General features: G+C 32.6%; 4 protein-coding genes and 1 pseudogene across 4 annotated transcripts; all 5 read left to right on the top strand.

The window, feature by feature from the left end:
- The first annotated feature begins 658 nt into the window (after positions 1 to 658).
- On the top strand, positions 659 to 4,536 carry LOC142545626 (thioredoxin-like 2, chloroplastic). The gene is made up of 4 exons (XM_075652900.1): positions 659 to 1,014; positions 2,760 to 2,942; positions 3,429 to 3,593; positions 4,153 to 4,536. The coding sequence occupies exons 1-4, from the start codon at positions 799 to 801 to the stop codon at positions 4,288 to 4,290; spliced, it is 702 nt and encodes a 233-aa protein (XP_075509015.1). The 5' UTR covers positions 659 to 798; the 3' UTR covers positions 4,291 to 4,536.
- Positions 4,537 to 5,834: 1,298 nt separating this feature from the next.
- LOC142544594 (uncharacterized) lies at positions 5,835 to 7,184 on the top strand (annotated as a pseudogene).
- A 3,491-nt stretch (positions 7,185 to 10,675) lies between these two features.
- LOC142547210 (1-aminocyclopropane-1-carboxylate synthase 7-like) lies at positions 10,676 to 12,804 on the top strand. The gene is made up of 4 exons (XM_075655378.1): positions 10,676 to 10,936; positions 11,269 to 11,391; positions 11,491 to 11,651; positions 11,931 to 12,804. The coding sequence occupies exons 1-4, from the start codon at positions 10,763 to 10,765 to the stop codon at positions 12,802 to 12,804; spliced, it is 1,332 nt and encodes a 443-aa protein (XP_075511493.1). The 5' UTR covers positions 10,676 to 10,762.
- A 2,840-nt stretch (positions 12,805 to 15,644) lies between these two features.
- On the top strand, positions 15,645 to 17,328 carry LOC142544593 (cation-dependent phenylpropanoid and flavonoid 8-O-methyltransferase 1-like). Its single transcript, XM_075651626.1, has 5 exons — positions 15,645 to 15,754; positions 16,307 to 16,386; positions 16,470 to 16,614; positions 16,698 to 16,829; positions 16,903 to 17,328. The coding sequence occupies exons 1-5, from the start codon at positions 15,674 to 15,676 to the stop codon at positions 17,188 to 17,190; spliced, it is 726 nt and encodes a 241-aa protein (XP_075507741.1). The 5' UTR covers positions 15,645 to 15,673; the 3' UTR covers positions 17,191 to 17,328.
- A 1,893-nt stretch (positions 17,329 to 19,221) lies between these two features.
- On the top strand, positions 19,222 to 20,507 carry LOC142544592 (small ribosomal subunit protein eS30z/eS30y/eS30x). The gene is made up of 3 exons (XM_075651625.1): positions 19,222 to 19,379; positions 19,459 to 19,596; positions 20,287 to 20,507. The coding sequence occupies exons 1-3, from the start codon at positions 19,376 to 19,378 to the stop codon at positions 20,331 to 20,333; spliced, it is 189 nt and encodes a 62-aa protein (XP_075507740.1). The 5' UTR covers positions 19,222 to 19,375; the 3' UTR covers positions 20,334 to 20,507.
- The last annotated feature ends 3,113 nt before the right edge of the window (positions 20,508 to 23,620 follow it).

The raw sequence follows: 23,620 nt of genomic DNA, 5'->3' as shown, positions 1-23,620 counted from the left end.
ACTAACTAGGGACACCAACTTTTTCTTCCAATTTTACCCTATACCGTTTGGTTCATGGTATGAGATATATAATATGGAGATAAATAATATTTTGTAATAATAAAATAAATAGAAAATGATAGTTAATATAGTGTTTGATTTAATTAATTTGATTGATTAAATTTGAGATAATATGATATTATCATTTTGTCATTGTTCAAAATATTAATAGAATATTAATGATATTATTTATTAAGGGTAATATCGTAATTTTATATTATTGATTTGATTTATGTGAGATAAATTATTACGAATTTGATTGATGTGAAATAAATAATTAATAATTTGATTGATCGAGATAAGTAATACTTGTACAAAACAAGTGATATGATATGACTGTTTATATTAGTACTTACAAGTACTTGAACCAAACGGTACCTTATATGATAATAATATTATATTTTTGTTTTTTGTAATTTCAACCCACACTTTTATTTTATTTTTTTATTTCAACAATTCAAATATCAATTTAGTCTCTCTATAATTTGTCAAATTTCATTTTAATCAATCGATAATGATAAAAAAAAAACTGTATACACATGGACTGCGTATACAAAATAATTAGTAAAAAATAATATTTTCGACAGTTCGTCGTCTGAAAAAATAATTAACTAAAATCTCCCTTTTTTTCTTTTCCTTTGATGTAGCACACAAGTACTCTGACGCCTATAGAGCAAAAAGAGCAAATATATATTTCCCGCACAAACCCAACTGTAAAAAAAGAATTTCTTGTTCTTGACATACTTGTCTGTGTGTTTAATGGCCGATTTGATGAAATTGTCTTGCAATTCTATGAGCTTTTCTTCTTCTATTGTAACCGCTTTTTCTTCGTCTTTGAATTCATCTAAAAGGGCCCTTTCTTTCAGCCAAAGATTACACAGAAGGATTTTATCTGTTTCAGATATCTCATCTCTTGCTGGTGAATTTTTACCCCCAAATCCCTTCAAATCCAGCAAGGAACTAGCATCTTTCAAGGTAAAGGCTTCAACTTTCTTGAACTTTCATTTTGTTGTGAGCTTGGAGGATAATTTGCAATTTTTCGTTCTTTTAGTTGGAATTTAGTCGACTTAGAATAGGATGAAATTCTCTATTGATGCAAATTGTCTCTGTTACCACCTTTTTTTTCTTGATGATTTCAGATGGTGAGTTCTTGATTTTTACCATTGGTAACTAACTGATGTTACGTTGTGCACATGATCGTCAAGTTATCAGAATTAATGTTGTCTGGACGTATATCTGAGCAATGTTGTGAATTCTTTGTTGTTTTAATTGTTCCCTTCAGCGGTTCAATAAATAGTAGATTGGTAAGTTCTTACTGGTGGTTAGGTTATCTAGATAAAGATGCTATTTTTAATGCAACAGCTTGTAGTTAGCCCAATTTTTTGTTTGTTCACAAAATACAATCCTTCTTGCATGCTTCAGGGACATTTACCCTCAACCAAATAATACATCAGGGAGGGTTCATTTTCTCTGTAATCCACATTCTTGTAACCTGATGGTACTAGTATGGTCAATATGGATTTGGTTTAGATGAAAATGTAATGTATTAGGCATTTTGCCCTTTTTTTTTCTTTTGGAAAAATGACGAGTCTTCGACAAAGAAGGAAAATGCTTAGATGATTTTCTGTCAAAGTTCTTGTAAAAGTTTGAATGCCAGAAAATCGGCTTCAATATTCAATTGAAACAAAGCTCCGCAATTCGTATGTTTTTTTATAATTCACCTAATGTTTAGTGTTGCCATCGGTTATGCTTGCCGATTTGTCTGGATCTCATTAATTGTTTAATGGTGCTGAATCCTGAAACGAGCTCTAACATACAAGGTCGGTTTGGATGTATAAGAAGTACTTTATTAAATAGTATTTTTAAGTGCCATTTTTAAGAAAAACAAAAACGGTTTTATACTTGGATGGAGTAGTTAAAATAAGTTTTTTTAAAAAAATGTAAAATAAAAATGGCAAAAGCGTAGAAGCCAAATTTTTTGAGTTCGGACAGATTAAGCATATTTTTAAAAGATAAATCTAGCAAAGTATTTTTTTTTTCAAAAACCGAAAAAACTCTTTTTAAAAAAAGTTAATGTATCCAAACACACCCATAGTTGACATGTAGTAACCAATATTAGGGTCTGCATTGTTGATACAATTGAATTTATTCATCGTATTGTTATCTTTTTCATTTGATTTATTTTTTTGGTTCCAAGCAATGCAGGGTTATTGTAATGTTATTTTTTTCTGAAACCAAACTTTCAGTAAATGCTTGAAGTATTTGGACTTTTGGTTTTTAAATCCTTTAAACAGATTAATTTATAGATATTTTTTCCTCATGGATTGAAGTTTTTTTTGCATAACAACTTGTTTGTATTTATATTGTATTTATAGCATTTGTTCAGTTTTTTTGTTCTAAGTTTCCTGAAACACAACTCAGTAAAATCATCACAAGAAAATCTAATGACACGCAATGAGTGGCCAACAATTTGATCACTCGGTAGGAAAATGATCCACAAGTTCTGGATTATGCTTCAGATTTTTTGGGACAAAATGGTTTATATTCTTGCTACAGTCTACCTTCTGCGTTTGTTCTATGAGAATGGTGAACTCTTAACATTTTGTAATTTGTCCAATGAATATCACAATATCAAAAAATCATGAAACCATGCTGATTACTCATAATACATCGTTCTTTCTTCAGTTAATGATGTCTCTCCTCTTTGTGTTTATTATCAGATACAAGCAACTGTTACTGAAACTGAGCCACCCAAGTGGTGGGAAAGAAATGTGGGTCCAAATATGATAGATATTCATTCCACGCAAGAATTTTTGAATGCCTTGAGTCAGGCTGGAGATAAGCTAGTTATAGTTGAGTTCTATGGGACATGGTGTGCTTCTTGTCGGGCACTATTTCCTAAGGTAATATTCATTCAAGTATCTTACGTCTCTTGTGCAGTATAGGCTTTGATTGGTATTTATCCTTCTTTCAAGAGAGTGACAATGCTTTGCCTATGGAGGTTTTTTTTTTCATTTGTAATTACATTTGGTCGAACTTTGGAGCGTGTCTATTAGGTATAGAATCAGATGGAGTGTTGATACTGCTCTGATGTCATATACTCCACGATATAGGTCCTCTATTCATTCTTATGCCAAGTTAGATAGCGAAGGACATCTAATAATTAGACACACCCGCATGCATCGCGTCAAATTTATGTGATTTAATTGGAGTCAGGATGAGAATTCATGGAACTGGATGAAAACATTACTTCATTACTGAAATTAATTTACCAATTCCTGTGATACCCATGCCTCAAATAAAATACATCATTATATATGTTCTTGTAACTAACAAATCTTCAGAATTTTAATCTAGTGCAAAAGTGTAATTCTGTTTTCTGTTGTCAGCTATGCAGAACAGCCGAGGAACATCCAGATATTATGTTCCTTAAAGTTAATTTTGATGAAAACAAGCACATGTGCAAAAGTTTGAATGTAAAGGTTCTTCCTAATTTCCACTTCTACCGTGGGGCAGATGGACAGCTTGAGGCCTTCTCTTGTTCCCTAGCCAAAGTAAGTAAATCTGCTTCTGCATGGTTCTCCGTCAATTTTCGTCCACTAAAATTTTAAATACTAAATGTTTTATTGTTAAAACCCGAGGTTAAAAAATTTGCAGTTGATCACACTATGGCCATTGAAGATTTGGGTTAATGCTGTACTAAATTTTTTCTTTGGCATCTGCTGTACTACATATTTTGAATTGCTAATTGATTGAAGTGTCTTGGTGTCATCCTGATTGACGTGAAATTGATCTATTCTAGCAAGATCCACTGCGGGTTTCAATAAAAATGGAAAGGAAACGATGTTGACATGGTGATACCATGGTCTTTACATGGGTTTGTGGTAGAAGCATCAAAATGTTCACAAGTTTGTGCCATGGTGCAGAGTCACGCTTTGGTTGGCTTGTGGGTCTGTGGCGAGACAATCATAATTTGTTAATAAGTATTTATTATTTAAGTGCGAAAGAAATATGTAGACTCTTATTTCTGTGTATATTATATAACCTACTATATGAATTTTGCCCATATGATCATCGAAGAAATGACTTCCTACCACCAAAAACTTTTGGCAGTTTCAGAAAATAAAGGATGCCATTGCATTACATAACACGGCTCGATGCAGCATTGGTCCACCTAAAGGTGTCGGAGATCTCAACCTGGAAAGACTCTCGGCTCCAAAAGAGAAGCGACCCGAATCTTCTGCCACGTAGTACTTTTTAATCCAAAAACTAGCCGTTTATAGTTGTGCATTTGTGTCTGCCGTTCTTGAGGAATGCAATTGATTTATAATCCATTTTGTGTAATATGAAATGCTAAGTTGGAAGCAAAGCTTTACGGTATCTTCTTTCTGCATTCCTTGTATATATGTAAACACGTACGTATATAGAGGCTTGTTGCCATTTTGCATTCGATTGAATGACATTGATCCAAATCGTGCCTACAGAGGTTGTTTCTTGTTTTTGGATGCCTTCAATTACTTGTTTCCTTTTCTAGTTCAGCTGTTTTTTGCATGCTTGGGATTCGGTAAAATGCATTTTAGTTTCATTATTTCAGTTATTCATGGGTATTATCGATTTTCTAAAATTAGTCCAGTTACTAAATTTTGTGAAAAATTGGTAGCATTAATTTGGATTTTACGAAAATTTCAATCGATTCAATTACTTCAGAAGTAAGTTCGATTGTTTGGCTTTCATCACAAAATAAAATAAACACACTATTTCAGAACAAAGAAAGAAGTCGTATACCACGTAATGGAGGCGAGTGCCTCAAACTACTCCTTGGTGTATTCGAGGAACCTCTCCTCTATATACCCTCCAAGGTCCGCCATGAAACATCGGCTTCATTATGGTAACTTCTACCCCAGGGTGTTCTTCCCAAAACTTCTCCTGAAAAAGACTAAAGTAGCTCCGTTACTTGGGTATTTCAAATAAGTTACATGGGGATTGTTAGGCACATGAAAAACATTTCAGATGGACGTCAGATTTGTTAATAAACGGAACACAGAACTTTATTATCAGAGGAACACAGCAGAACACGTTACGATGACATATCGTATAAATGGGATAATTTGATGTCAAGCTAGAATACTCCTTGCTAAGCAGACTAAAGAAACTTTGTCTCCTCGGTGCTGGATTGAATATGAGAAATTTTTTTGAACAAAACTAAGTACGAGATTTTAAGTACACTAACTCGTAACATTCCTGACATTGCTTATACATCCATTGTATTATTTGGGCTGCAAGAATGAAGATCAACCATTCAGTTGATACGAAACAGGCATAAAACAAACACATTAGCACCGAGTGGAGTGCTGCTCATCAGTCTGGAGTACTAACATGATTTTCCTTCAAATTTCCGAGCTTCCCAGTATGTTTCCTGACTGACCAAAACTAATGGAGTACCACATTGGTAAAAAGTTAGAAACAGAAAACATGAACTAAGAAAGGTCATCGGCAACTCAGTGTTCGAAGTTGAAGGTTCGAAAAAAAAAAATATCGACCTCAATTTTCGAATGTGGCAGGAAAACAACTCGAAGAAAATCCCCCACTTGAAACGTCCCATGGAACCAGAGAAAGGACCTTCATAAATCATACTGAACTTGACACTAACTCAGTCATCATTAAAATCATTCACAAACAATACTAATACATATATGTATGGTTTCCCCAAAGCGTAAATTACTGCTAAGAACCTATGTAACAATCTTACTGAGCGACCGAATCGCAGATCAAATAAACACGAACAGTTGTCAAAACAAGTGGCTTCTTAGGATTTCAGAACAAGCTTAAAATAGGATCTTGAATGATAATATTTCTTATCTAGAAGTTTTATCCTTGGTAAATAACTCCTTGCTCTATCCATGTACAATTGAATGTTGTAAATCCAGGTTTTGCATTTTAGGCCTCAATATGAAGATTGTAGGATCCTACGATCCAATCCTTGAAATTGTTGAAACTATTCTAGGCTTCTAACTAGATATTATTCTTCAAAACCCTTGTTCCAGATGTGCTCTTTTATTCTTACCGCCGCATTTTGAACTTCCGTAAAATAAGTGATTAAATAGGAACAGGACTAGTTTGTAGTTTATGTTTGATACTTGCTCCAAAATGTGTGAAAATGTTTAGATCTTATGTGTGTAAGAATGATGAATTGAGAAACATGATCTTTAAAAGCATTGTTGTTGTGATGCTAATTTATAGTTTTAGAGGAAAAAACACTGAGGTTCTGTTTTTCCTTTTTCTGCTCTCTTTGAAGGCTACGGTGGTGTGCCGAAGTCGATGTGATGATATACAGGGGTGCATATGCTCATCAGTAGAAAACTTTGATTTGTCTTACTGCTTTCAACCCTTCGCTGATCAATGAACCACTGTTTCCACCAATCTAATAATGAACTAGCTACTCTTTATAGATTTACCTGTTCAAATCCCTCTTTTCGAGGAAAATCCAGGATAGTGCAGTATCGTTCTTTTCAACATGATTTTGTCCCAGGAGATCCCAAAACCAAGCCGAAAAGATACAAGTACCCTGAGTTCTATGATCCATACGGACCAAGACCCCCTCCTTCTGACAAGATTGTCCAGCTTGCTGAAAGAATTATTTTCCTGCCTCCGGAAGAACGTTTGCAAATTGGTCCTGCTCTCAGAGACACAAGCTAATGCTTCCTAAGCTACAATCTATTGCCGTAGAAGGAATGGATTTGAGCACTCAAGGTGGGGCACGTTCTGGGTCCTCCAAGGCCGAGGAGAAAAAACCTGAGAAAACCACATTTGATGTTAAGCTGGAGAAATTTGATGCAGGGTCTAAACTCAAGGTGATCAAAGAGATCCGTTCCTTTCTGGGATTGAAGGAAGCCAAAGATTTGGTCGAGAAAGTGCCTGTTATACCGAAGCAACAGATCACAAAAGATGAGGCAAATAACATCATATAGAAAATTAAAGCTGTTGGAGGAGTTGATTTTGTTCTGATAGTTGTTGAATGACCATGGCAATCTTTCGTTATTGAGGAAAATAACCTGTTTGACAATTGATATATACATGATTCATCCTCACCGCATCCCCTCATATGATTCAGGGATGAGTGAATGTAATTGATCCCTAGAAAAATATTCAAGCTTTGTTCATTATATTCATGTAGTTCTCTGTTTAAATCTTTATAATATTACAAATTCCTTTGTTATCTTGTCGAAATGTGTTTCTTTCTTCTCCTTTTTTCATGCTTAGGTGTGTGTCAACCTAATCGAATATAGCGAAATTCATTTATCAACTGAATCAAATATCGCGAAATCAAACTTAAATCTTTTACAAGTAAACTAAATTTATGGAGTTTTTTGTCAAAAAGATAAAAGCAGATCAAACCAAATCCAAATTTGTTTATTTTGGTCAGTTATCAATCAATCAAAATTTAACTAATTTTCGCACGAATTAAATTTTGTGTTTATTGCATTCTCATCAGCATATTTGTTGTATTAATTTTACACTTATGTCGCTTACATGTTATAATTTTTGCATTTGAGGTAAGCGTTAAAAATGCATTAAATTTAAGAAAAGTAATTGGTGCAACTTTGATTATTCCAACGGGGGCTGCGCTATTTAACCAAAATAGCGCAGTCCCTTCCTCCTGCGCCAAATTTGGCGCAGGGGTCTAAATTAGGAATTTGGCGCAGGGGTTTTTTATTTTTTTTTAATTTTTTTGATTTTTTATCTATATTTATTATTATTTATATTTAAAATTATAAATATTGTTTAAATAATAGTATATTATTGATTTTATTATTTGAATAATTAGATATTTAATCATAAAAATTATAAAATAATTTATTTACTTTAATTATAATATTTAAAAACTAATTTTTTTATGATTTTTAATTAATATAATTTAATACAAATACAAAATTAAAAATATATTAAATAAAATATAATGATTAATATATGTAAAATAAAAAGAATATTTCGAGAATATTCTTTTTGGTGTAAGATTTGAAGTAAATGGGTTGGAGATTAATGTTGTATTTGGTGTAGAAATCACACTATTTTAGTGTAAAATTTACACCAAAATAGATTTTATGGTTGGAGATGGTCTGAGTTAAGGGTTAAAATAATTTAGAATATTGTTCAATATTTCATAAAATCCAACACCCCAAGTTGATGGTTTCAATCCAACAGACAAACTACTTTTCAGGCAGGTTTACTTTATATTACGTTGAACACATTTCTTTATCATTCAGATATAAAAATTGCATAGAGATATATCTTTCAAAATAATTAATCAATGGAATAAAAAGCACGCCTCATCTAGCCTAACATCAACCATGGCCATGGGCACAGCTCTTAAATATATGAGCCGGTGAAACATTAACAAATTGATATTATTGAAACATGAAATCTTATTGAGAATCAAACCAAATTCAGCCACATTTTATTAATTCAATGATCTTATCAATAAAGATTTGTTCCATCTAATAGAGAGTAAATAAGTTACAAAATATTACAAAAAGATGCTTATCTATACTATTCTATTAAATTTGAGGCACTTAGAGTAACTAATTTTGGTGTCATGGTCTGTTTTAATAATTATATATATTAATAAAATGTTCAAATTTTAATGCAATGGGTTTAGGTTGTAGGTTCAATTCTCACAGATGTCATTTTTTTATTCTTTTTATTTTTTAATTTATATATCAAAATTACAGTGTAGTCCCTCACTATTTCTTATAATTATATTTTGATCCTCATTTAAATATAAATCAAATGAATTATAAAAAATATTATACAAGCACGCAACGCGTGCGTCGGTGTACTAGTTTAGATTAGTTTTGTAAGTCGGACACCCAATTCTTAACAAAGCTATGACAAAAACTTGCGTGAGACGGTTTCACATGTCGTATTTTGTGAGACGGATCTCTTATTTTGATCATCCATGAAAAAATATTACTTTTTATGCTAAGAGTATTATTTTTTATTGTGAATATCGATAGGTTTGACTCGTCTCATAGATAAAGATTCATGAGACCGTCTCACAAGAGACCTACTCCAAATCTATTATACATACGCGTGTGTATAATGAATAGCTGAATTTGCAAGCGAAACACAAATTAAATTTTGTACATGACAAATGAATATTCTCCGACAAAAATAGCCTACTTATTAAGTAGATTACGTTGCTAGGTTAAACAGACACAGAATATTGCATATATTCGCTTTACTATGAATATTCGGACATCATTAGCTGTTAACAAGTTGAAGTTGTCTGATGTTCTTAATTATTTAACTTTACGCTCTTCATATTGCAATTACCATATCCACAATTTTCTAATCATTTTAACAATTTAACTTGCATGGCAAATATAACGTTTAAATATTTTATATACGTAGAATTAATCTTTATTCTAGCCCTAAAATAGTAGGACTGAAATTACAAACACTGAATTATATTGGGACTAAAATGGCATCCACATCCCGGAAAATACATGCCTCGAATTTAAAAGATTTAAAACCAAAAAGGAAAAAAAAATCGATGAGAGATGTGAAATTCGTTAAAAGAGTGTATATACGGTGTATTTAGATGGTAGATTTGGGCAGTGAGGTACAGTTCAGAAAATTCGAACTCTTTCAAATTTTGACCATTCGTATTGTCAAATTTCAATTTTAGTCTTCTTTCTTTTTTTTTATTTGTGATTTTAGCTATTTTCTAGGTTACGCTGATATGACACTAACGTATTCGGTATCATGTAATCACTTTAATGGAAAAATGACTAAAATTACGGAAAAAATAAACATTGTCAAAAAAATGAAACATCGGGACTAAGAGTCTAAGACCCAATTTCGATAACATAATAGAACAAAATTGCAAATAGATAAACATAGCGGACAAAAATCTAGTTTTTCTTCCCGGAAAAAACTTGTGTAAGACGGTCTCACGGGTGTATTTTGTGAGATAGATCTCTTATTTGGATAATCCATAAAAAAGAATTATTTTTTATCTAAGAGTATTACTTTTTATTATGAATATCGGTATGATTGACCCGTCTCACCGATAAAGATTCGTGAGACCGTCTCACAAGAGACATACTCTTTCTTCCCAATACATGGAAATTAGAGAATATAATTTGAAATAGTATAGATTCAAATATGCAATTACACGAATAAATATTATGAACTCTTGAATTTTATTTGAATTTGGAAAGTAAAAAATGAAATTTATACGTTGGACATAAATTTTATTTCGAATTAATATAAATTTTAGTTGATTCAATAATTATTTTATACATAATGCACACATTTCACGTACACATTCAACCACCATATTTGATGTGGATCTCGTGGAGATTGAGATTATGAAGCTTTGAAAAATATGACTGTACTCCGTAGCAAACAGGTGTCCCCAACACTCATGTTTTTTTCCTTCTTTGAATCAATAATTGGCTCTTTTCCATTTAAAATATTTCATGATGTATATTCATGGCCCCATTAATATTGTCATTCTTCTTCTTCTTCTTTTTAATATTTATTATTATAATTCTTGATACATGTAATTTTTATATAAAAGGCAGTTTGACAAATAGATTGGCTTCATTCCAGATTTCAAACAGTACCTGTTTTTTCTGCACTACTTTTCTCTCTTTTTGACAACCCATTTTAATTTTCCTCAAAACAATTCATTATTTTTCGCAAACATTAATTAGCTATGGTGGCAGATAATGAGCAGTACTTGTCTGTTAGATTGTCGAAAGTTGCTGTATCAGAAACACACGGTGAAGATTCACCATATTTTGCTGGTTGGAAAGCATATGATGAAAATCCTTATGATGAATTGTGCGACTCCTCTGGAGTTATACAGATGGGACTCGCAGAAAATCAAGTGAGTTCTTTGTTCGAATATCGTAGAAATCTTGAGCCGAATTCGAGTTAGGACGGAGTCAAGATTTGATCATTAAATTTTTTATTTGTGGAGTAATCGTAAATGCATGTGTTAACCAAATCAAATTCAAGAAAGGCCGGGGATGAACATCAAGATTTCACGCTTCAATTCAAGCAGAGACCACACTTACTATATATATAATATGTTTTAATTATTCAGATATAAAATATAAACTTTTTCTATCTAGAATTTGTGCCAAATAAACTTGTGGTGGTGCGCGCGCCCATCATTTATGACTAGCTAGTGAACAATTGTTAATTGATCTTCTGCAGGTTTCATTTGATCTGGTGGAGAAATACCTGGAAAAGCATTCAGCAAACATGGGAAAGGAAACTTCCTCCTTTAGAGAGAATGCGCTATTTCAAGATTATCATGGGCTGAAATCTTTCAGAAAGGTACGCAAGAAATTAATCTCGATCGTCTGAAAAGGATATATACTTTGCCATATTCAATATAATAGCTAACATTCAAGCTTGCAAATTCAATATCTGCAGGCAATGGCAAGCTTTATGGAACAAATTCGAGGGGGGCGAGCGAAATTCGACCCCGATAAAATTGTTATAACAGCGGGAGCAACAGCAGCAAATGAGCTGTTAACTTTCATTTTAGCTGATCCAGGAGATGCTTTGCTTATTCCAACTCCTTACTACCCAGGGTATAAATATTTTTTAGTAATGTTATTTGGATAGTTACTTCAACAAAATATTTCATTACTCCCCCCACAAAAATAATTTCTTTTCGTATTCTTAATGTTATTTCTTTTCAATTTTTAAGTACATATTATGCAATGAATTATTGCGTAATTTATTATATACAATGGAAAATGTCACAAAATATAAATCACATTCAGTTTAGGTGCTTAAAATAAATTTCCAAAAAAAAAAAGCTACCCAAAAGGTTTATCCAACTCAATAATTGGACTATAATGCCACAGGTTTGACAGGGATTTAAGGTGGAGAACTGGTGTAAATATAATCCCAATTCATTGCAAAAGTTCAAACAATTTCGAAATAACTCAAGAATCTTTAGAATCAGCCTACGACGAAGCCGAGTCAAAGAACGTCAAAGTTAGAGGAGTCCTCATAACAAATCCCTCAAACCCTTTGGGCGCAACGATTACACGAACTGTTGTCGAAGGGATTCTTGAATTCGTTACGCGCAAAAACATCCATCTTGTCTCGGATGAAATCTACTCGGGATCAGCATTCTCTTCCGATGAATTTGTCAGCGTTTCTGAAATTCTCGAGGCGAGAAAATACCAAGATTCCGAAAGGGTGCACATTGTTTATAGCCTTTCCAAAGATTTAGGGCTTCCAGGTTTTAGGGTTGGCACCATTTATTCTTACAATGATCATGTCGTGAAAACTGCAAGAAGAATGTCTAGTTTCACTTTGATTTCTTCACAAACTCAACAGCTTATCGCTTCACTGCTTTCGGATCGAAAATTCACAGAAAACTACATTAAAACGAATCGAGAAAGGTTGAAAAAGAGGCAGCAAATGATTGTTTCGGGGTTGGAAAATTCTGGGATCCAGTGTTTGAAGGGAAATGCTGGATTGTTTTGTTGGATGAATTTGAGCCCTTTGTTGGAGGAGTGTACGAAAGAACAAGAACTAGATTTGTGGAAATTAATATTGAATGAAGTGAAATTGAATATATCTCCGGGATCTTCTTGCCATTGTTCCGAGCCCGGATGGTTTAGGGTTTGCTTTGCAAACATGAGCGAACGTACACTCGATGTTGCACTCAAAAGAATTCATGGTTTTATAATTAGTAGAAAATTTATGAAGAGAATTGATGGAGAATAATAAATTGACCCTTCTGTTGTTTTAATTTGGTTAAATTTTAATCTTTTTCTTTATTAATTAAGAAGATGAATTCGAAGAATGATGTAATTCTTCCCGTTATGTTTTATGCTACATCTTGTACTACCTCGATTAATGCCTGTATTTATCACGTATCCAAAGATTTAAGCAATTACATGTAATATATGTGATAAATATTTAATAATCAAAAAAAGTTGTGATGAATATCCTGCTTATCATGGTTTGAGATAGAAAATTGTATTATACTACCATGAAATCCCGATATTACTGAAAATCATGCATGCAAAAATATAGATTACATCTGAATGTTTGCAAATCTAGAGCATATGTGTCCTTGTTTGTACATGTTTTCAAGGTTGTGTGCGCTCAAAATTTGAAAACACGAAACGTTAATAAATTATTTTTTTCACAAGGTGTTATCGTCAATTTCGGAATTTCACGAGGGGAATATATGCAATTTATCCTTCGAAATAAGATAGTTTATGGAATAAGCAAGAGATTTGAACTTCATAAATATCGGGTAGTATCAAAATATACATGCTTAATTAATTTTTTTTTTGATTGAGACTTATCATGCATATTTTTTAAAAAAAAAAAGTGCCATAGATTTTGCGGTTTGAAAAGAGTGTGAAAACACAAATGTGTGACGATGAATTCTTTTCTTGCACTGCAAATTAAATTGGATATGGCAGTACGATTAGTATCGGCATCCAGCTTGCTAGCTATTCGTCAACCATCTTCTGAATATTCATTTATTTCATCATTTCACATTAATAATCGGCGGTTGATAAGCTATAATTTTGGGCTTGTGCTGTACAAAAATTTGGAAGTCAACCAGAGAGTTGTATCTTAGCTGGATAGAATTCGAGTTTTGACAAGTGTTGATGGCATATTGGCATGGAAGAAATTAAAGACCGTTTCCGGTACTTAATTATATATCATGGCATGATAAATCTGTTACGCAACTTAATTCCGACCGACAGAGAAACACAATTGTCTCTGTTGAACGAATATATGTTACTGTCAAAGCAGGACAGATAAACTAGAGTCGTCAACTACTTGAGACAATATCTAACAATTATACGGCTTTGTGAAATGTTCAAATCTTATCCAAATCTCATTTTTCTTAAAATTTTTAAATATATAATTTGGAATACTATATCTATTAACGACTTAAGTAACTTTTTTTTTCTGATCTTGAGATTTAGGTTGGACATGGACGTCCTTTTGACGTTATTAGCATGTTGAGTTTGAGAATCATTCAACCAATGTTGACATTTCAGCTGGCATCAAATGTCAATTTTCATAAAAAAGTTTTATGAAAATATCGATTTATGTAAAATTCAAAAGAAAATACCAAAAAAACACAAAATTATTTTAGTTTTAGGGAAAAAAAAATCATCCAATATTTTTAACGATACTTTTAAAGGTACAACTGACACGCACAATATGCAGTACTAACGTTTTAATGTACCTGAACAAAAAAAATTCCAAAAAAAAAATTTAATTCTCGACTTTACAAAAATATTTAGAAAAACATATAAAATAATTGTGGGTTTTGTGTTGCATTATTTAATTATGATTATGCTATCATAATTGTGCGTGCGCGGGCAGTGTCGTGTTTCTCATGCAAATCAAATTTGTAGTTCTGCACCGTTGACTATATGACTGTTTTGGCTAAATATTATTTTATGATATATGTGAACATTGTATTTTTGGTTTTGTTTGTTTGTTTTTTTTTTTGTTATATATATGACAGATTCCAGTTTGATTCATTCATTTTTTTATTTTTAATAATTTTAGTCATTTTCCATTGTAATTCTTGATCTGACACTATACACATCACCATTGCATACGATCATATAAACATCACGTCGGAAAAGAACTAAAATTTTCAAAAAAAAAAAACAAATATAGCGAACTAACTCAGAAATTTGATAATACAGATAACTAAAATTGTGAAACGACAAATATATAAAAGTAAAATGCAATTTTTTTTCCCTTAAATTATACATATTGGATATAGATGATTTAGTCGATCATATTACCTAAATAAAATCTATCTGATCTTTTTTGGACATGAGGCGCGTAAATTTTTTTAGAGATTGATAAGAAGAAAATTTTTACTTGGCTCACTTCAGTTCAAGCCCAAAATCAAAGTGGGCTTTGTGCCGGGGGAACCCAAAATGGATTAAATTTTGGAGCCGTAGTTCCGGATCAACCAACCAACTTCAAGTGTCACGAGGCAATGCTTCAAATAAAATTGCATTTGGGCACTTGTACGGTTGCTTTTTGCAGTTGAGATACGTTAGGCATTTGAACCAAACGACATCCTAAAGGGAGATGAGTCTCCCCACTAGTAAGATTTCCATCCTCTGGGTTTCTATAATATACATACAGTAAAGCCTTGACATTGAGAGTAACTTTTGTAGTTAATCTTTGAAATGCTCTTCCACGTACACTGCCACTGCTATCATTGAAATTAGCCTTCTCACAAGTGAAGAGAATGGAAAATGGAGCCAAAGTTTTTTTTGTATTCCGGTGGTCTACATTTGTAACACTAGTTGAATTGGAACTTCTGTATGGAAGACCGAACCAAATAAAATTAATTTAGAAATAATATAATCTGAAACAAAACATGATATAAAATTAATGAAAAAAAACCAGTTATAATAGCATCCCACGTGTCATGTGTAATGGCGTGTCGGGTTAAAAAGTACAAAGTTTTGTTGTGAATGTTGGTTGGGATCACACGTGGTAAGTATAGGACACGTGGGCTTGAAATAAGAATCTCAATACATAATAAAGCAACCATTTCCAGTCTCACTCGCCTTCCGAGCATCCAACAACAATGGAAGCGGAAGCGGAAGCTGAAGCTAAAGCTGGCTCCTTGATGGATATTGGGTTGTTGCGAAACTATGATTTGTATCAGGTACTTTTTCCGAAATTGGGAATAGAATTAGTTTTCGGTTTTCTGTCCAAATTTGAAATTTAACGAGCTGATTCTGGTTTCTAGTAATTCATTATCCAAAATGAAGTAAATTCCAGAGTCACCAAGTACACATGCATAAAAACGTAATAAAAAACGTGGGGATTCAATTTTGGAGACTATCAAATTTTGTTCTTCTTGAGAAATAACATTTTATTTCTCAAAGCAAAAGTTATTTCGCTTCCTATTTCATGCGTAAATTAACAGTTCAATTTTGTTCTTTAGACTTCTTTATTTATATAAATTAATTAATTAGTTTTTTAAACCTCTTTTTTATTTTCTAAATGAAAAATTAAACATTGTTTATAACAATATTTTAATTGATAAAATTTATAACGAGATTATAAAATAATTATGAAATTAAATTCGTTAAAAGAGTCTTAAAAGTAATTGCTCATTAGACTATTAGTGCTAATATTAATCTAAGGCCGTTTCGCATTTCTTTTTGTTTATTTTTGACACAAAACTAATTTGCGTATCTTTGTTTGATGAAAGTATTTGCTGGAGACTAGTGTGTATCCACACGAGGCAGACTCTCTCAAAGAGTTGAGAGCTCTCACTTCAACTCATCCCATGTAACTTTCATCTGTTCATTAAATGCGAACTTACTCCATTTTCATCGGTGTTTTGGAACTCATTTTGTGATTATTCTTGCTAGGGCCGTAATGGGTACAAATCCTGATTCCGGTCAGCTGATGGGCTTACTCTTGAAACTCATCAATGCCAAAAGAACAATTGAAATCGGAGTTTTTACTGGATATTCCCTTCTTCTAACTGCACTAACCATTCCCGAAGATGGAAAGGTTACGTACACGAAATAATTCGATATTTGTATCAGAATGATTTTGGTTTACTGCTATATATAATTATTATATACGTGCTACAGATCACGGCCATCGATCCGGATCGAAGCTCGTACGAGATTGGGTTGCCCATAATCAAAAAGGCCGGTGTCGAGCACAAAATAGATTTTGTCGAGGCTGAGGCTCTTCCCGCGCTTGAAAAACTGTTGGAAGATGTAAGAACACTCTGCATGATTTTGAATTTACTTTCCCAAAACTTTTGTTTGATCGCTTACATTCACGATGCAGCACGACAATCACGATGCATTCGACTTTGCTTTCGTCGATGCTGATAAACATAACTACGTGAGTTACCATGAAAAGCTGTTAGGACTTCTGAAACCCGGCGGGATGGTTATATACGATAACACGCTCTGGGCAGGAACGGTGGCGATGCCGGAGGATTCTGTTCCACCGGGATTGTTGCCGTTTCGGAAACCTGTGATCGAGTTGAATAAATATTTGACCGCGGACACTCGCGTGCAAATTTGTCAAATTCCTGTGGGTGATGGGATGACCATATGCCGGCGTTTGTAAGAGATTCGGGTTTTACCTGGCTTATTGCAATGTTTCACGTGGTGTTGCTGCAATAAAAACTGAAGTTGGATTTGCTAAGTTTGATTATTGGGCTTAAATTTTCGGAAATTCATTGAATATTTTGGTTTTGGTAAAGTACTTAAATCTTATTCGCAAGTAAAAATAACAAATTAAAACGAAAATTTCCAATTCTAATTTTACCAAATATTGGCGAAGTTTAATGCTCGTAGTTGAATGTTGTTTCTAAATAACAAATTTTCTCGGCCGAAGGAATTGTTGGAGACAATTCAATAACTCAGGCGGAACATAGATTACGAAGCAGAGCAAAATCCTACATTTTTTAGAGAAATAAAAAAAAATATTTTGACATTGTGATTTAAAAATAAGGTGCGAGTCTCATCAACGCAAAGCACATTTAAGATGAACGGCATGAGTCCAAATTTCAATAAGGTGTGATACGAGGTGATTTTCATTAGTGACTCAAAACATACAAAGTACATGCATATGCACGTACATGTGCTAAGTGGACACAGTTCATGTGAGTTTATCAAAAGTATATTATATATAAATATATATTTATATTTATTTATTTATTTATCACACCCCCTCCTGCGCATATATACAAGAAGTTTCTTTATATCATATCAGCTTTTGCTTTGCTGCAAACGTTTCGGCCACAAGGAGAGGGAAGGCAATGGTTGCATCGCAACGTACCTGCCCAGGTAAGACAACTAATCAATATGTACGACCAAACCAGAGAGCATCCGGAACTACATATTTACGAGCTAGAGAATTGCCAAAAAAAAAAAAAGGAAATGATTTCAACCCAAGACGTTTGAAATTGGGACATTCACATACCTTCACAGACTTGGCTGAAACCCGAATTTTGTATTAAAAAAAATGTATGTTATCTTTAAAAACACATTAAGTTGTTGTACAATATAAAATATTATAATAGAATTCTTTTAATTGTGTTCGTGATTTTTATCTTAATAATTTTTAATTGTTTTTTTTACGTAAATCTCAATATTTTATTTTCATATTTGTATATAAAGATATCGCACGTGACATCGACAATCATATGATCATATACGTCCCGACCAATGGATAAGTTCAATTGAAGATAATATAATTTATATGGTGCGTAATATTTGTAAATTGACAAAAACTTATGTGAGACGGTCTCACGGGTCGTATTTGGTGAGAAAGATCACTTATTTGGGTCACCCATGAAAAAGTATTATTTTTTTATGCTAAGAGTATTATTTTTTATTGTGAATATCGGTAGAGTTTACCTGTCTCACAGATAAAGATTGGTGAGACCGTCTCATAAGAGACCTACTCTTGTAAATTTAATTTATTTTCGTTTCTTGCATGTGATCGATTTGATTATGTATATTATATGATTTCTTCTGCCATTGAAGTCAAATTTTTTTAGGGTAAAATAACTTTTGGTTGAACTTTCAAATCATGGAGTACAACAGAGCTAAAAAAAATGGGACAAGAGTCGGGATATTCAGAAAGTGTCCCATAATGTAAGCCTTTAAAAGCCATGCAAGTCATTCGGGACCTCTCGTACCCAAAGCTTGCCAGTTGCGCAAACCATGATTTATATAAAACCTGTAAACAAAATTCTTTTTTGGATTCTGATTTACCTAATAAAATTTATTTAGTGGTGGAGACTTAGAGAAGCGAGGAAAGATCCTTTTACGTGAATTGTATGCTGTTCTCTACAAGTAAAAGATGAGATTATTATTTTTGCTCCTGGCTTGAATTTTCGACTTTGATGTTTATTTCTATCAATCAATACTGAAATAACAAATTATGCGAGTTTTCCTATTAATATCTAAACCATGTTGATTTAGCAGTAAATATATTAGAACCAACTATAAAACAACAATATTTGTCTTGCAATCTGGATTCATAATGTTTCCAAATATAAGCTGAATAGGTTTTATGTAAGAAGTTCCATCGTGGGCTGGGCCAGTTGAATAAAAATTTGGATTACAAATTTCTATATTATTTAAGCGAAGGCCCAAATCGCAAACCCGAAAGTCCGTTACTCTCGACATGAGCGCAGAAAAGTCTTAACCCTAAAAAAACTTCCATCTTTCGCCTCTGTCGCTGAGGTGGTAGCTACTTATCACTCCGAGCTTTCTCTGCGTCTCAGGAAAATCGATCGATAATGGGTTCTGAAATATACGATCTAATTTCCTGTTTACCCTTGATTTGTATCTAGAATCGGCGCCTGATTTGGAATATTTTCAGGTAAGGTACACGGGTCACTGGCACGTGCTGGGAAGGTGAGAGGACAGACGCCGAAGGTGGCGAAGCAAGACAAGAAGAAGAAACCCCGCGGCCGTGCTCACAAGCGTATGCAATACAACCGCCGTTTCGTCACTGCCGGTAATCCTAACTTTGCACTTATTTTCCTTCATTTGTGTGAGCTTTGTTATTCATCGTGCATATTGAGTTTGATCATTTGTAACTTGAAATTGTTGCTTTGGTAGAGTTTATTTATGTTGCATATGAATTGAAGCATTTGAGGAATCCACCCAACTTGACTAGTTTTAAAATCTATAAATTTTGAATCATATAGCTGTTATTATATCATTTTCACAACAATCAAGGCTAATGCTTAACTAATTGGGATAGTTTGAGTATATACTTCGGAATCTATTAATGTAGTCATAGTTTTCAATCCTAATTCCATTTTTCAGACTGTGAGGGGCTTAGGAAATTAGGAATATTGAATTTGGTATCGAGTTATTTCAATGCAGAGCAAATCCTGTCTATGGGTGTATACTTTGATTTATGGGTACTGCATAAAGATATTATCTTGATGTTGTTTATCAGTTTATGCATTGGGAATTGTGTTTGACGTTGTCCCTCTTATATGGAATATCTGTAAAATTTCTTACCTGTGTTTTGGGTATGCTTTTTCGTTTCAAATCTCGTGTTATACTTCACATGTCTCGCCTTAATGGTTTATTGAACATGACAATGGCGAAATATGTTTGAAGATTTCATACTACATTTCGTAATATAAAGTTTCGCCAGGATTGATTACATTGTTTTCGTTGGGTTTACTTGCAGTTGTTGGCTTTGGAAAGAAGAGGGGACCAAATTCATCTGAGAAGTAAAGCTTGAAATTAGTCATTTCTTGTAGGTGTAATCTTTGGAACCGGGAGTTATTGTTTTTTCCTGTCATGTCATGGTGTTATTTTTGCTGGGCAAAACTTTTGTAGCAGTCTTTTTTATGGGATTTTGGCTAAACTGAACACGTTTATGTTACAGTTTTAGTGTTTTGAGTTGAATTGAGTTTGCCGAATGCTGAATGCTGAAGTGCTGGGTGATGAGTCGAGGAAATATTTCAAGTTTTTACAGGGTTTACCTCAATGATTTAAAAAAAAAATACTGTTTCAAATTATGGTTGTGGAAATGTCAAACGCTCCGTCGATCCCTTTATCTTTGCTCATGTTAGAATGAGAAGACGGGCGTGAGGCACCCCCATTGACTTTATTAATTTCAGGAACTTGGGTTTTCTTGATTGAAATTTGTTTACTATGTTACACCATAATGTCGCACACATAATGAGCTTCCGATTCCGTCACATATGTTACATTGCAAAAACTCTTCCGGGGATTCTTCAGACAATTATTGATTTGCTGCCGATTACGCAGACATAATGAGCTGCTTGCCATTTAGACGGAGGTCCAATTCTCTGATTAAATGATGATGGTTGACGGTTCAACTCATAATGCAAATACTAGGGAAGTCCCTATTTAAGCATAACTACAAATAATAGGGGAAGTCTATTTGAACATAAATATATTTGAAGTACCATATATAGTATATATTCTTATTCTCTTTTAATTACTTCTATCATTAAAATATAGTTTTCATTTCCAAAAGGAAAATAATTTTTCTCGTCCTGCATATTTGCTTCTCTATCATTTTGATCCATTGCGATGTCAAAATTCGGTATAATCAAGATATCTTAAACATGTTTATCATATGTTAAATAATTTATAGTATTTGACTGGAGTTGTATTTAACTAATTAATCAACGTACTTTATAATTTCTCAGGTGCATATAATTGGCGTGTGTAAATAATATATAATTGTCAAAACTTTAAAGGGTTCATTAGGAATAGGAATTGACTTAATCTTCGTTCTTGCAAGTGGAGATTTTTATTGCTTGAGATTTGACTAAGAAAACCATAAATTCATAAATAAATTATTATTTAAATTCTTATATTACGTGTTTAGCAATACTTTGATGAACACAAGCCAGCCTCGGGGCATGGCAACGACATATTCAATCGTGTGCATAGATAGATATATAGGGAAAATAATACTAATTGTTGTCGTATTTATTTGTTCTGTTATCCAACGTTATTGTTAAATTGAGTTTAATTTTTAGGACATCGATCGTTTTTTATTGGTTTTTTGTCTCATCATTGGTGCTAATTTAAAATTGGACATATCAGTTTTTTGATGATCAGCATCTTCCAATATATATATATATATATATATATATATATATATATATATATATATATGTATATATATATGTATATATGACAAAGTCTAAGATAAAATCTTGGATGATGTAATTTATTTTATTTACTTGTCGTAAGATCAGGAGTTGACTGCGCAAGAGCCAATATATAGGATGATGCATGTCTCAAATAAACAAAAAAATGTAAATTCTTATGCATTCAAAAAACATGCTTTCATTGATCCACGTCGTGTGCCTTCAAAATTTATAAATTTTTTCCTGATTATATTAATAGTTTTTGAAAATAATGAGTATGAATTAAACGAGCAAGACTGGTTGCTAATTCAAATTGTGAATAAAGTAAGAAACAATTGTAAAAGAAAACTTAAAACTTACAAAAATTATGAACGAGTTGAATACTTTTGAGGGATTGAGAGATATACAAAGGTCCATGCTTGGATTATAAATTAAATTTGTTTAATTAGTCCATTCATCCATTGTTAAATTTTCAAATAGTATGCTTCAGTGGGAAACGCGGAGATGGCAGTTAATTTATTCATAAAATATAGGACATGAGATTAATTCAAGGGGATTCATTAATAATACGCTGACTTTTTCTCATTGGATGGCGCATTAACTGTACATAATGCTCGTTACTTTGGGGAGAATAATAGTTTTGGTATTGCATATTTTTCATTTTTATTTTATTATTAATTAATTCACAATTTTATTACACTAATTGATTTTTTTTATTTAATTATTTCTCACTTTAATTCTGATATGACACTTTAATTTAATTATTTCTCGCTTTAATTCGGATATTGCTTAGATATTTGATGTCACGTCAGTATTATGATGAAAAATGACTAAAATCGAAAACAAATGTGCAAGTTAAATGACTAAAATTGTGAATTGACTGACGGTACGACCAAAAATAAAAAATGTACAGAGTAATGTGACCATACATGTTATTTTCTCATTACTTTTTAATAGCCAGAGACTCTATTATACTCGGCGAAAAAAAAATTATATATACATATATAATGCAGTGTATCCGTGTACAGTTTTAGTTGAGGCTTAAGGTGGGTAACTATATGTTTGATCTCTCCATGCATGTAACCTTCGTGACCACGTACATTACTTAATTCTATACATTCATTATCGTTGCAAACATTATGATTTGTTCCATTTTTAAATATTGTTTGCTGCTACTGCTTACCGGCCATGCAGACTTACTAAAGATGGTGCATCTGATTATCAAAAGAAAATTATAACTAAGCGACACAAGACTTGTAAGAAAGAGGAGTTTTAGAGTATAGATACTGCAAAACTTGAAAATATACTGAATAAAATTTAAGGTGGGTGGGTTTGTGTATACACTCGTCCAGTGGCGGAGCCCGAAATATGATTCCGTCCGAGCTAAAATTTTAAACTCTATAATTTTTTAATATATTAAATTGATCAACCCGGACTAATATTATATTATTCCAAAATTATATAAAATTTACATATGATTTTTTTAAAAAAATTGGGACACCAAGGCTAAAGCCCGGGTATAAAAGCCTTTGGATCCGCCCCTGCACTCGTCTTAAAATTAGGACCAAAATTTTAATTTAGCTGATCTGAACATCTAACACGTCTCTTTCACGTAGGAATTAAATACTGAAGCTTTAAATTTATAAGACATTAACAGGTAGCTCATAAGGATAATCCAACACATAATAGTAGATCTAAACTCTGATATCATATTAAAATTGGGAAGTGAATCTAACTTCACCACAAAAGTTAGGTTAAAAAAATTTATCAAAAATCCATATATACGAATCCAAAAAAACTAAAAACTGTCTACGTGAGACATCAAACATTTCGTAATATATTATGATATGATAAGACATAATTATAAATTATTTTAACTTGGACTAGAGA

Source organism: Primulina tabacum, chromosome 5 (assembly GCF_025594145.1).
Source record: "Primulina tabacum isolate GXHZ01 chromosome 5, ASM2559414v2, whole genome shotgun sequence".
NCBI classification, from domain to species: Eukaryota; Viridiplantae; Streptophyta; class Magnoliopsida; order Lamiales; family Gesneriaceae; genus Primulina; species Primulina tabacum.
This window is presented reverse-complemented; position numbering and strand designations above follow the sequence as displayed.

Coding starts and splice junctions, on each gene's coding strand:
- LOC142547210 (XM_075655378.1), top strand. CDS start 10,763: ATGGTGGCAGATAATGAGCAGTACTTGTCTGTTAGATTGTCGAAAGTT. Junction 10,937..11,268: donor TGGGACTCGCAGAAAATCAA/GTGAGTTCTTTG, acceptor GATCTTCTGCAG/GTTTCATTTGATCTGGTGGA. Junction 11,392..11,490: donor GGCTGAAATCTTTCAGAAAG/GTACGCAAGAAA, acceptor CAATATCTGCAG/GCAATGGCAAGCTTTATGGA.
- LOC142545626 (XM_075652900.1), top strand. CDS start 799: ATGGCCGATTTGATGAAATTGTCTTGCAATTCTATGAGCTTTTCTTCT. Junction 2,943..3,428: donor GTCGGGCACTATTTCCTAAG/GTAATATTCATT, acceptor TTCTGTTGTCAG/CTATGCAGAACAGCCGAGGA. Junction 3,594..4,152: donor TCTCTTGTTCCCTAGCCAAA/GTAAGTAAATCT, acceptor AACTTTTGGCAG/TTTCAGAAAATAAAGGATGC.
- LOC142544592 (XM_075651625.1), top strand. Junction 19,597..20,286: donor CCGCCGTTTCGTCACTGCCG/GTAATCCTAACT, acceptor GTTTACTTGCAG/TTGTTGGCTTTGGAAAGAAG.
- LOC142544593 (XM_075651626.1), top strand. CDS start 15,674: ATGGAAGCGGAAGCGGAAGCTGAAGCTAAAGCTGGCTCCTTGATGGAT. Junction 16,615..16,697: donor CCATTCCCGAAGATGGAAAG/GTTACGTACACG, acceptor TACGTGCTACAG/ATCACGGCCATCGATCCGGA. Junction 16,830..16,902: donor TTGAAAAACTGTTGGAAGAT/GTAAGAACACTC, acceptor TTCACGATGCAG/CACGACAATCACGATGCATT.